This window comes from Branchiostoma floridae, chromosome 3 (genome assembly GCF_000003815.2).
Source record: "Branchiostoma floridae strain S238N-H82 chromosome 3, Bfl_VNyyK, whole genome shotgun sequence".
Classification (NCBI taxonomy): domain Eukaryota; kingdom Metazoa; phylum Chordata; class Leptocardii; order Amphioxiformes; family Branchiostomatidae; genus Branchiostoma; species Branchiostoma floridae.
Window position 1 is genome coordinate 21,830,148 of NC_049981.1, and position 12,955 is coordinate 21,843,102.

At 45.0% G+C, this 12,955-nt stretch overlaps 1 protein-coding gene across 5 annotated transcripts in view; it reads right to left on the minus strand.

Moving 5' to 3' along the window:
* Positions 1–7: 7 nt before the first annotated feature.
* LOC118412009 overlaps positions 8–12,955 on the minus strand; it is a 109,805-nt gene continuing 96,857 nt past the window's right edge. For 2 of the 5 annotated variants that reach the window (XM_035814586.1, XM_035814587.1), the window contains exons 14-19: positions 8,591–10,423; positions 8,110–8,223; positions 7,173–7,362; positions 5,345–5,377; positions 2,939–3,170; positions 8–1,778 (exon numbers count right to left, since the gene is read on the minus strand). In XM_035814586.1, the coding sequence (XP_035670479.1) occupies positions 150–1,778; positions 2,939–3,170; positions 5,345–5,377; positions 7,173–7,362; positions 8,110–8,223; positions 8,591–10,423 (4,031 nt within the window). In that variant the 3' untranslated portion in view covers positions 8–149. Of the gene's footprint in view, positions 1,779–2,177; positions 2,557–2,938; positions 3,171–5,344; positions 5,378–7,172; positions 7,363–8,109; positions 8,224–8,590; positions 10,424–12,955 lie in introns of those variants that run through there. The other 3 variants (XR_004830712.1, XM_035814589.1, XM_035814588.1) reach the window with 3 other exon arrangements.

The window sequence follows — 12,955 nt, forward strand, 5'->3', positions numbered from 1 at the left end:
GAATTGCTGCTGTTCCTGGGTCATAAGCTGCTGCTGTTCCTGGGTCATGAATCGCTGCTGTTCAGAGGTCATGAACCGCTGCTGTTCCGGGGTCATGAATCGCTGCTGTTCCGGGGTCATGAATCGCTGCTGTTCCTGTTCTTGGGTCATCAGCTGCTGCTGCTGTTCGTCATCAGCTGCTGCTGCTGTTCCTGGGCCATTAACTGCTGTTGCTCCCAGGCTGCTGCTTGTTGCTGCTCATGCTTCAACATTTGTTGCTGTTCCGGTGAAACAGCAGCAGCATTACCATCCCTGTCAGCTGGAACCTTCATGTACAGCTCGTTTGGATGTCTACCCTCTGGTCTCGGCACTCCTCTTGAGGTACTCCCATAACTGGCCGCACCCTGCTCTTTAACAAGATTCCTTAAGTTACCAGCACTGATGGACCTTTTGTCCGTTGATGTCCCCACCATTCCCTCAGCTCCCTCCGGCTGCCTACTGGGCAGTTGTTGACCATACAGTGGTCCTTCTCCATACTTGAGCTGCCCCCTTAAAGCAGTTGAAGCTTGATTGTCACCCACCTGTCTTCCACTAAGGCCCAGCCTTTCTGCGTCCATTTGAGACTGAAGCAACTGCTCTCTGGTAGCTCCATAAACTGCATAATGAGTAGCACTACTAGGAATGTAGTCTCGATCCCTTCTCCTGGATTCCCTCCCCCTCCTTTGCTCCGACACTGCCTGGGCGTGGGCGGCTGGTCTGCCGCGACTGTGATCGATGGACACGTAGATGGGCTGCTCGGTCTGTCTCTGACTCCCAGACGTGTAAATAGGAACGTTCGTGGTGAACGCGCTTGGCCCGTTGCCCCCCACCTGGACTGCGTGTAGGACGTTCTGCCTCTGGCTCGGCCTGGGATGCTCCCCCTGCCCCTGGATGCCGTCGGGAGGGCGAGTTTGGATGTTGCTGCGCACCACCGGCCCGTTGGGCACCACGGGTCGAGGTCTGGGAAGGCCCTGTGGGGGTCTTCTTGACTCGTAGAACTGTTCTGTTGTCCTGGTGGGCGTTTTGGAACGACTTCCCTCCACCATGCCGGGAGTGGGTGTCTTGGATCTTCTCTGTGCATGAGGCATTGGTCTGTTCCTCTGACTCATCTCCCCTGGGGTGGGGGTTTTCGACCTCCTGTTGTCCTCCCGAGGCTGCGCCCTGGGCGAGGGTTCGGGCGTTCTGGACCGGGGCCGCACCGGGGCGGCCTGATCGTCCGCAGCTACCCTTGGTTGCATGGATTCGTGGTGTGAGTGTCTTCTCTGGAGGTGTCGTAGCTTGGCCCTGTGTCGGGGATCTCTAGTATACTGCATCCCCTGTTGTCCTTGGGAATCCTTCTGTGAACCAGCACCCTCCCCAGGTGGCATGGCCCCCTCCGCCGGTGCCCGCTGTCCTCTCACTGCCTGTCCCTTCATTGGAAAAACAACGTAGTTGGAATTGGTCGTCTCAAGTCTCTGTCTCTCCTCCTTTGAATAAAAATGTTCAGGTGTCTTGGGTCGGCTGCCCCTCCTGGTGTCCTCCATACTGCGGGTTCTGGTGAGAGGAGAGGGGCTGCTCCTTGCAAAATGCGCGCCCACGTTTCCAGCTGCACCCGAGGGGCTGCTCCTTGCAAAATGCGCGCCCACGTTTCCAGCTGCACCCGAGGGGCTGCTCCTTGCAAAGTGTGCGCCCATGTTTCCAGCTGAACCCAAGACACTCCCACCCACAGCGCCCCCTGGAACAGCCGCTGCTGCCGCCGGTACTGCAGCACCTCTTGGCACCTGCAACGGAGATGATGGTTATCAAAATTAAATGTTTTAGGACAATAGTCCTGTGGGTTTAGTCGGTCTCACAGTGAATCATATGCTGATTATGATTTGTTTGCATCAGAATCATGTGGATTAACTCTAATCTCCAAGCAGATCTTGCGGTGGCATAAGATAGTGTCCTAAGCTTGAGGAAGGAGTGTAGCCGGCAGAGGAGTTTCATCGGCCACCGCCGGGTAATTCGCACTTTGGCCACCACCCAGGGTAATTCACACACTGACTCTTTGACCGGTGCGTTCTGCCACAGATCTTCGCGGTGGCCAATGAAACTTTCGGTCTGATTGCTGCCCTCCATCTGTCTCTGTCAAGGGGGTTGGCTTACTGTATGACTTGTGCAGTTTTCTAATATCCTCATTGACAATTTGCACCTTCTTCCTAACGAAATTTGATTGCCTGATAATATCCTTTGACCGGTGCGTTCTACCGCAGATCTTCGCGGTGGCCAATGAAACTTCTCTGCAGGCTTAACTCCTTCCCAAGCCTATGATACTATAGGAGCTTGGAGATTAGGTTAACTCCAACGGAGCATTGGGTTTAAGTGATTTGTTCAAGTTCGTATTCTTTTGAGGTTTCGAATCTCCCCAGTTGGTAAAGAACGGTACACTGATACTTGCATTATGTACTTCTCATCAGCTCCCAGAAGAAGTCCGCAGAAAAAGGTGGGACCACCAAATGAGGACTAAAAGCTACAGTGGTTGGGTTCCACTTGCCATGCCTGCTGACCTACTGTTGTCTAGGATGAGAAATTAAACACCGCACGATTAATATATGATGATGTCTAAAACAAATTATAATTGTGACATGCAAAGATGAAACATGCAAAGGAAACAAACTTAGTCTAGTCTTAAGTTTTGCAAGACTTAAGCTGCTGGGTATATTCCGTATACAGATACATGCCCCCTGTGCCGAAAGAAAACAGCACTGCACACGTGTAGTGTACGAAACCCGGAAGTTAGAGGCATCAGCCTTGTTCACAGGTATCAGTTCTCTGAGCAGTCAAACCCTCGCACTGAGAGCATGTACAGGCAGAGACTCTGGCAGCTTAAGGGTTAAAAGTAGGAAAATCTTGCTGTTTAAGCTGAAGGAATGTTGGATGAGATAATCTTGCTCCAGACCTGCTGTACTCTAGCTGCAGCCATCTGGGCGTGTCTCTGTGCCTGCAGGTTGGTGCTGTAGCCCCCGTACCCCTTCTGCAGGTACAGCTCGCGCACCTTCTGCTGCAGGACGTTCTGGCAGCTGGGGCGCTGGTCCTCCAGCTGGATGAGGTCCGGCGGGACGTCGGTGGGGCGGTTGTTGGCTCGGGTGTACATGCTGTCCGGACTGTTGGTGGGGCTCAGGTTGGTGCTACTGCAGTGGAACAGACATGTACACATTCGTAAATAATTTTATCAGGTTGGTTATTACTCATATAGTAAAATACTTTTAAACACAACCAGCCGAGGGCAGTACTCACTCAGTCTGTCAGACACCATCATCTGGGTTAGAATGACTGGATCTGCTTCTCGCTGCTGCAGTGCCATCTACATTAGCTATAAGAAGCAGATCCAGTCATTCTAACGAAGACGTTGAAGTTCTGATGATGGTGTCTGATAGAGTACTACCCTGGTTGTGTTTAAAGGAACTTTACTATATGAGACATACATGTACACATAGTCATGACCAGTTTCTTTAGGTTAATTGGAGACATATTGGATAACAAGTTTACAACTAAGACATAACTTCATCAACAACCAACAACCAAGACATACAATCTCACAGTCAATGTTGCTGTGACTGTCACCTTCCTCAGAGCAATCTGACTGGATTATTCCACACTGCAGCTAAGGTGTCACTGCTAGCATTACGGTCCAAATGCTAGGACACCAATATGTTTAGTTCCCACACATGGAATTGAACCTGGGCCTGGTTAGCAGCAATACATAGCTGCAGTGAGAAATTAGAGGATGGTGACAGATGGTCACTGAAATATTTGATGTGATTGTATGCTTTGCTTGCGAATAATGAACCATGTGTTATCCTGACATACACATTGTAAAACATGCTCACAAGGACTCTAACAATTTCACATCTTGCCACAGAAATTGAAGAAAAGCAATATAGCAATGATCAACAATAATTTCTTTTATCTTTAATACATGTCCATATATTATTGATAACACACACACACACACACACAGTAGCACACACAGTAGCACAAACAAATGTCAGTTAGCGAAGACGTTTTTCAGGGCCTAGACTGATAAAACCTTGTTTGACAAGGTTTGGGCCAAAGTCTGGGTGATAAACTCACAATGAACAGCAAAAAATGGCTGTTTGCCACAGCAATGCTGGTTTGCCTCTATCCACGGGGTAATTTATTTCTATTGTATTTAAAAACAGGGTATTTAGAGACATCAAGTTCACAAATGGTGATTTTGAACTGCACTATTTTATATCTTGAAAATATTGCAGTTTGAAACCGTCTGACGTTTGACACCCCTAAATACAGTTTTTGAATACAATGGATAAAGTTTACCCCACAGATAAAGGTGAACTAGCATTACGTCCTTACAAATATATCTTGATGCGCATATCTACAGTATTATATTATTCAACAGCCAGTCAACAAAAAATGAAAATGCTGGGTTTGACCATGGTGTTATAAACCTGTACAACAAATATAATCAAACACAGGATTACGTTAGGTATACAATGAGCCACAGACATGAAATGCAGCACTGGTATGCTGTGGGCTTTATACAACATGGTCTGATTCTCTCTTATACAGCCTACATGTAGCTACAACTATCATTAGGCTTTGTGGTGGTAAAACTAAAAGAGAAAGTTTGTCTGATCAAGAGATGCTGCCATTTGCAGGCATACAATGTATTCTAAAAGCAGGGGCCTTATGGTTATCTACATGACTTTGTGCATAATGGACATTTTATATCATCCTTATACACTGTAAGTGGATTCCTTAATGTCTGAGTTTGAATGCAAAGAAAGAAAAGTACAGTTGAGTGTGGATGTAGGGAGAGTGATGAGGGGACTTGTAAACAATTCTTTTTGCATATTTCAAGTGTGTAAAATGTCAGGTGCTTTTCTTGAAACTTCAAGGTCAAAATTTTTCCTCTGGAATGGCAAAATTTCAAAGTGGTCAATTTTGAGTTACTTCAATCTGTGATGTGAAGTTTCAAAAAGTTTACATATGCACATGTAATATATATTTCTTGCAGGCATAAAATACTTGTTAGTGGTGTTTGTTTCCCTGCACTGAACAAATAATACTGAATCCGAGTGAAAGCAACCATGGTTAAGCATGCAGTTGCATTTTGTAATTTTCAACAGCAGTAAAATGGCATACAGTATTCAACTTAATGCTTTAGCAGAAAAATAAGACCACATATCAAATAGATACTCATTTACCATCATCATGACATTCTGTACAACAGTTTAGTTCTGGATTTCACTGTGTTGCATTTAAAGGCGGGTAAAGGAAGTCCTAAATCTACTGCGAAGGGAGGACAACCATCACATCTTACCAAATGCAACTCATGCCTATCCCCAGCAAACTCCTAATCCACAGAGGCAGAGGGAGGGAAAGTACAAGTCAGAAGAGAGAAAGAAAAGATCCTGGGGGAACCACGCTTCTTTTGGCAAGAAATTTGGCTCCCAGGACAACACATCTCCTTACCTAGAGCAGCTCCAGTAGTGAGACTTATACCGGTTGGTACAATAAAATGGATGACTTACCATCTGGCATTATATTACTTTTTTGTGTAGGATTATGTTGTTCTTGACAATTTAATTAAAGGTATGAAAGTTTAAAAAACAAACAATTATGTGCTTGTGCTTCCTATGCGTTAAAAACTGACATAAATGGTGCCTTTTTGATGAAGTAAGGAAAATACATGATGTTACAAAGTGTACAGATAGACAAATGCAAATGTGAAAGATACAATTCTTATGCCTGTCAAAATACATGACTAATGTGGTACTGGGCTGGTATCAAATGAAAGTTGTTTCATCCATCACTCAAAATTTCAGCAAACCGTTTCTTATTTTACAGCAATTTACTAGGACCAATACACATTTTGAAAGTATAATGTTTGGCACACAAAAGAAATATATTTGTCTTCATCTAACTTTTATGCTATGGTCTGAAAATATTGCATCCCCAACACATCTGAGACTTGTTCTGGACCCCCTTTCCACTAGAAGGCGATCACTGATGAACAACCGTGGAGCAACCATAGCGAGATTTTTGTAATCCTTAATTTTGCTATCTTTTTTAATATAGCGCATGATGCAAAAGTATGATCGAATTCTAAACGGCAACAAAACAGGGCTGTTTCCAGATGTTGTTTTGCGTCCCATTCATTGTTTGAGAGCCCACGTTGTTAATTATCCTTCCTTTCCTTCCTTCATTTTACACAAACATCTTGCAAAAATACATTTCATCTGCAGTATTTCACTTTTTAAGACATTCATGAATTCATAATGCAAAAATTTTCGGACAGATGGGGGGGGACTTTTAGTCCGTCAAAAGAATCAAATTTCCATCCCAGGCCTGGAGACAACCCTGCAACAAATGAACAAAATGTACAAAAATTTGTCTTAAGTTTGTGATAAAAAATGTTGGCGGTTGCTTAGCGGTTGCTCAGCAGGAGCAACCTCTCGTGGAAAGGGGTTGTTAGTGAAAGTTCTGATGATAAGCATTAAAAAGGGGAGTTGGGAATACATTAAGTACATCTAGAAGCTCTCTTCTCCCAAATTAGTCCTGTAGAAAGACAATCCACATGCCATAGTTGAAACAAGTTTCATCTGAATCCGTGTAAAAATACAAAACTTGTACCTATAGATGTAGCTCATGCATGCTAACAGAAGAGAAAAATATAGATACCGAAATGAACAGATGATCACAAAGAAAAACTGCCAGCTGCAAGCATACTGCTATAGACAGATTAAAGACCCACGGCATGCTTTCTTTAAGTAAGATTGTTCCCAGCTCTTGTAGTTCAAGTTTTGCTCATAGATGGTTTTCAATAATATGAGACAGGATTTTAGGGCAATTTCAGATTTGGACTTATTTCTTTTAAGAAAACAAACTTACTGCAAGGACAACACATCACACCACAGACTCAAATACATGTACATGAGGACACCACATTTAAGACATGCATGGAAAATGGGGTATGACCATACAATTATAGTGCATTTATACATCTTGAATAAACTTTAAACAGAACTTGGGGTTGGGATATCCGAATCTGCCTCAGGCTGCCATCCATTTCCTAACACAAAGATCCAGCCAACAACAAATTAACGCGTATAGCTCCTGCGTAAATTCCTCAAACGTTACATCCTTACTTGACAACGTTGTCCAGGCTGTCGTTCCAGTTGGTACGATGCTCCTCGACAGGAGAAGAGTGCTGCCTGCGGATAAGGAGGCGGCGATGGAGACTGCGAGACCGCATCATGCACGTGTCGTACTTCAGCTTGGCGTAGGCCAGGGACTGGGCGTTGGATCCCGCCACGTTCACGGCGGTCTGAAGGCGAGCTAGAGATAGAAGACAGTGATGATGGCAACATCCGTGAATAATTTCATCACATTGGAAAATCACTGGACAGCAAGGTATCTTAATATATAAAACCTAAATATAAAGTTGAATGAATAAGTATCATCAGGTAAAAGTACAGGTACTGGGGACATAGGGTCGCATGTAGGTACAGGCCCATGACTTTTCAATCTTGTGTCTACCAACCCAGTCACTAGCTATAGGCCATTGAAAACTGTTTCACAACTTGAGGATGTCCCTGTAGCTCAACTGGTAGCAATGTCACAGTTGAGCTGCTGGTCCCAATTACATGTACATGATTGTACATTTGTAGTTTGTACATGTAACAGGGAGACCCTGATTCAAATTCTGGGAAGGGCATCTTGGTTGGGATTGGACCAGTCTTTTAGAAGGGACGTGAAATAGCGGTTCAGCGTGTTTGAGGAGTTGGCTCGTGCATGTTAAAGGGGAAAGCAACTTTTAAAAATACACCCTGCTACTGAAACAGCAAAGACACTGTATGTGACGTTTGTTTGTTTGAACCTTTGTTTATTCATGAAAGCTCAAATCTGCCTACAGGTTGCTTTTCATTAAGGTCATCAGGGAAGAGGCAAAGTATATACAGTTTACATCATTCAAAGTCCTAGTGAGTCTTATAAGTCTTTTATACACAATTTTGTGTATTCCACACGTATGTGCCTCTACGCACTACAAGGTCGATAACAACAACAACAACACTGGAGACTTACCGATGGCTGTGGTGCAAAGACAGAGTGCCGAGGCGAGATCACCGGCCGCCTCCACATGGCACGATCTGAGCAGCAACTGTTCTGCCTCCTGACACAGTCTTATACAGGGGTCACCTGCACACGGACACACAAGCACAGGTTTCTGTGAACAGTTTCATTGGGTGAGCAAGTTAACAGCTTTTTGTACATGTACATGACCTAGAGTTTTGACGTTTCTGTACATAAACGATGTTACATTTGGGTCTGCACTGTAAACACTGCATGAAGAACCATTGATTATATCTTATATATCAACCTTATATTTGGGACTGCATTGTAAACACTACAGGTATTACCTACAGTATCTAATATATGCACAAGTGTAATATGTTTATAACATTTGAGGCTGAATCTGTTAGCAGTGCCTCCTACTAGAACAACCAAACTATTACTTCCTAACATTTTAGAAAATTCAATATTCAGAAATAGAAGTTGGACCTACCAACACCTCCTGGACTCTCTTGTCCAAGGTCAATCAGGTCATTGCCACCCTTGTGTTTGCCCTCTGGTGACCTTAGATAACCTTGACCTGCAGAGGACCCTGCCACTGACCCCTGACCTTGCTGCTGCGGTGGTAGCGAAAACTCAATTAAGTTGTCCTGGTTGTTGCCCTGGGGCGCCATAGTGTAGGACCCTTCGATACTGGGGGACTCAAATGACAAGCTGCTTGTCGAGCTGGCACTGTTCCGATCCCCACTGCGGTAGCCGGAATCCCTCCAGTCCCCCGCGGCGCTCGCCCCCTGCATGATGTCCCCCCCTTGCCTACCAGCCGACACGTAACAGTAGTTTGGGTTCGGCTGGGGCACTCTCTGCTGATCCTCCACGCTAGTGAACGACCCCGAACTCTCCTCACTGCTCCTGGAATAGATGGCCTGGTTGCCGACATGCGGCGGCCCGTTTTCCTTCTGCGAGCCGTGTCTGTGGAGGGCCAGCCTTTGATACTCCTCCACCTGTGGATTGTATGGCATCGGCTGGTACTCCGAACTGGGCACCGGAGTTCTACCGTCCATCCTGTCCCCCACGTATACCGTCTGTGGTTTGGACTGCACCATGCTGTAGTTTGCGGACGCGCCGCTACTTCTAGCCGCAGGGCTCTGGTTGTATTCCGCAGGCTGGCTCGTTTGAGGGATGTGAGTTGCATTTTTCTCGCTCACAGATCTACTACTTGCTTCAGGTCCGTAAGGTTGCGGGCTCCCAGGCCCCTGTTGGGTAAGGTACACTAGATCCCCGTGGCTGTTTGACGCGGCAATGTTCCCAATGGAAGGGTCACTGGAGTGAACAGACAGGTTCTGCTTGAAGGTGGGGAAATTTGGGGCGCTGTTCTTCCTCTGCAGCAAGGCACGGCGGTCCTGCGGCCTGTTCGGTGATGTCATGACAAGCCCCTTTGTGTTCTGCGGACTATGCAGAAGGCTCTGCCTGAAATCTTCCTGCGGTTTCAGCTGTATCAAGTCCTGCGAGGGCCCTGACGCATAGGGGCTTCCAGTTCTTTGATTAGACTGTACACTACTTACTTGTACATTCTGCTGAGTCTCTGGCTGAAACGTTCTGTAGTCGATCTGTGGGACCATTTTGATGTTGTCCGTCCCCTTCACGTTGTACGGACTCGACTGCTGCATGGCCGCAGCGGACACAGGCATGTACGCTGGTTGACTACTGGTGGGATTGCCGTAGGTACCGACCTCACTCTGAATGTACCGATGGCTGGAAGAAGAGCTTTGGACGTGACTGGGAACGCTTGCGATGGCCTCAGCCCCCTGCGGTTGTCTCCTCGCACTAGTCTGTTGCACAAACAGATCATTATCAAAACTACCCGTCGGCGACGAAGGAGTGCTCTTGCTCTCATTACTATCGTTTCTCTGGTATCGCACGTAATCAGCTTTTACCCTGTCTTTCCCTTTCTTTGCACTGTCCTTTCTCACAAGCACTGTCTTCTTACTCGCACCGTCCTTTTGTGCCGGCCTGGAGTCAGGCTGTATCGGATGCGACGCCTGCCCGTTCTCCCAGTCCCGTTTCCCAGAGATCGGGGACACCGGCCCGTTGATGACATACTGCCCGTGGCTGCTGGAGCTGCGGGAACTCCTGGAGCTCTGCGAACTCTGCGACTTCACGCTCGCCGTGTCCGAGCCGCCCGACTTCCTCTTGGACTCCTTGTGGGAGGAGCCGGAGTGGTCCGACTTGCCCAGGGTGTGGGATGTGTAGCCGGATTGGCCGCTGGCGGAGGAAGACTTGCTCTTGTGGTGCGTTGGAGACACAGCAGGGCTCATCTTGGACAGACCTGTGAGTAACAGATTATATATAGCCATTACGGATAAAGTTCTGGGGGCTGAGTGGGTATAGGGGGTGTGGTGCGAACGTCCTGGAAGACTTCTGTGGATAGTTTTGTCAGGTTGGTACAACACTGGAGAATGAAGGTGTTTTTGTACCCAACAAAGTGTTATTTACCTAGCCCATGCATAGCTGCAGTAAGAAGTAGGAACCAGCCCTATGGAAGGTGATGACACAGTGACAGACCTCGCCACAAATTTAGCTCGGTAAATAACACTTTGTTATCTACCTGGAATACTTGTGTTGGTATAAAAAACAAACAACAAAAGCAGGAGAAAGATGCTGTTTAACAGGAACGGCAAGGGGCGGTGAGGAAAGATACGACAGGGTGAGGGGCTGTGCAACCACCTGTGAAGTTTATGCTTCCAGTCTTTTGCTGAGAACATTTTCTTTTAAAACAAGGTCATGGTTAATCCATTGTGATCTATTTGTCGAATGTGCTTCACCCTGTCTAAGAAAAACCACCTAACTCTAGCTGTGACAGCACAAAAGTTCACTACTGCATGTTTGAAGGAACTGTAACGAAACATCAGTCATTGTACAGTCAGGTGATCCGATACCTTTACTTTAACATCGCCAGCTTTAATAGCACAACTTTACATCATCAACCGCCATGCACAGCTCAGGGAAATACAAAGTTGTCCCTAGAGATTCTGATGTGTCAAAGTTGGCAAAAAGTGGCAACATCTTATGGCCTCCTTCAGTCAATATTGACCATGGTAACATCACAATCTAGGTATCAAAACAACGTGGAACTGTTATTGTTTTGAAGCCTAAAATGGTGACATTACATTACTTGAAAACTTGAAATGTGGTAACTTTAGATTTCCTTCAAACACACTGCAGTGTACCTTAAGTTTGTTGGTGGGTTTGTGCCCCTCACATACAAGGACTGTTCCTGATACAGTTTTGCTCACCGATGAATCACGCATGCTACAGGAGTCTTCCTGCTCACTTTGCACTCACGAAGGTGACAATTCTTCACTATCTGCTGTACCGGGAGGAAGTTACCTCAGATCTTAGTCACTTTTACCTCAGATCTTGGCAAAACTCGTAAAGTTGAAAATAAAGAAGTTTATATAGTAGTAGCTTTAAAACATGGAGCACTCAACAATACGAACATACGAACACAATTTCACCTCTTACATGTCACATTTTAATGTCTCATGTGTATCTAATGCAGCAGTACATTTTGTACAATGTCATGTGACTGTATCTTACAGAGAAATATGGACTCATCATTGGTTGGCTGCAGTACTGGTGACTAAGTTTCTTCCAATTCCTTTTGTTCAACAACCAGCAAGGTTTGAAACCTTAATTAGCTAAATCAATTCACGCATTATGAAGCACATATATAAGTCATTACAACTCCATCTAAAACCATTACTTTCACCAAGTTGAACATACATGTAGATGTTGATAAGTTTATCTTAAGAATGTACAATGTATTTTCAACAGTTAGATCTCTTTTTTTACAATCCTTTGTACAGTTGTTCTTCTTGAAGCTTGATTTTCAGTTTATGTTCTACTATCTTAACTTTACACCTTCCATTCTGTACTGTGCAATATACTGAGTGTATGTGCTGCACTTCTGACAAGCACCTAGCACTTAGGTATGACTCCTAGCTACTTTTGGAGGAATTGCAGTTTTGTCAAACACCACAGAACATATACAGTTGTGCACTTAGATGCACACTTTAGCTCAGACCAATATTTTGCTCGACTCTATTCTGTCCTTCAGCATTTGAGATTCATTACATTGAATCTTCCAGAAGCATTTCAAGTCTATGGCTTGTACACTTTTGCTGTCAGAGTCTAAGCCTCAAAACTGTACAGCAATTTTGAGGTAAGAACCTCTGTCTATTAAACTTTCACCTGCAAAGTATCCACTACGTAATACAGATTTAAAGCAGGCCAAGCTCGAACAAGGAGATGCCAACTTTCTTCCCCTACAAGTTTGGATAATCCTGTTCACGTATAAATCTGCACATGTACAGCAAAAGGCGCCATGGGTAACAGGCCGTGGGAGAAGGCTCCTAACTTAGAAACAGTTCTCATCTGCTAGACCATGCTTAATACATGTACAAATGTCCAGACTTCTGGTATCTGTGGCAAAATGGCAACTTATGCAAACACAACAATGTATATACATGAATGTACACGTTTAAGTATATATATACAATAGTATGCAAATCATTATAATGGGTAGTAAAAGACATAAAATCTTCCCTGTAACCACACTGAAACAAAGCTAGTCTCCCTAACTCAATTAAGTTTTCAATAAAATCAAAGCTTTTAAATTATCAATATGCTAGACACAATTAATGTGTTCACCAATATCCACTGCTGGGAAAATGCTACTAAAGAGTACAGAAAATGTTCACAGTTACTCTTATAATTCTGTCATAAGAGTGCCCCAAGACTTCCACGCTAAATGGTGTTATGCAGACCTTCTTATGAATGTTTTGCTGTGGCTTTGGCA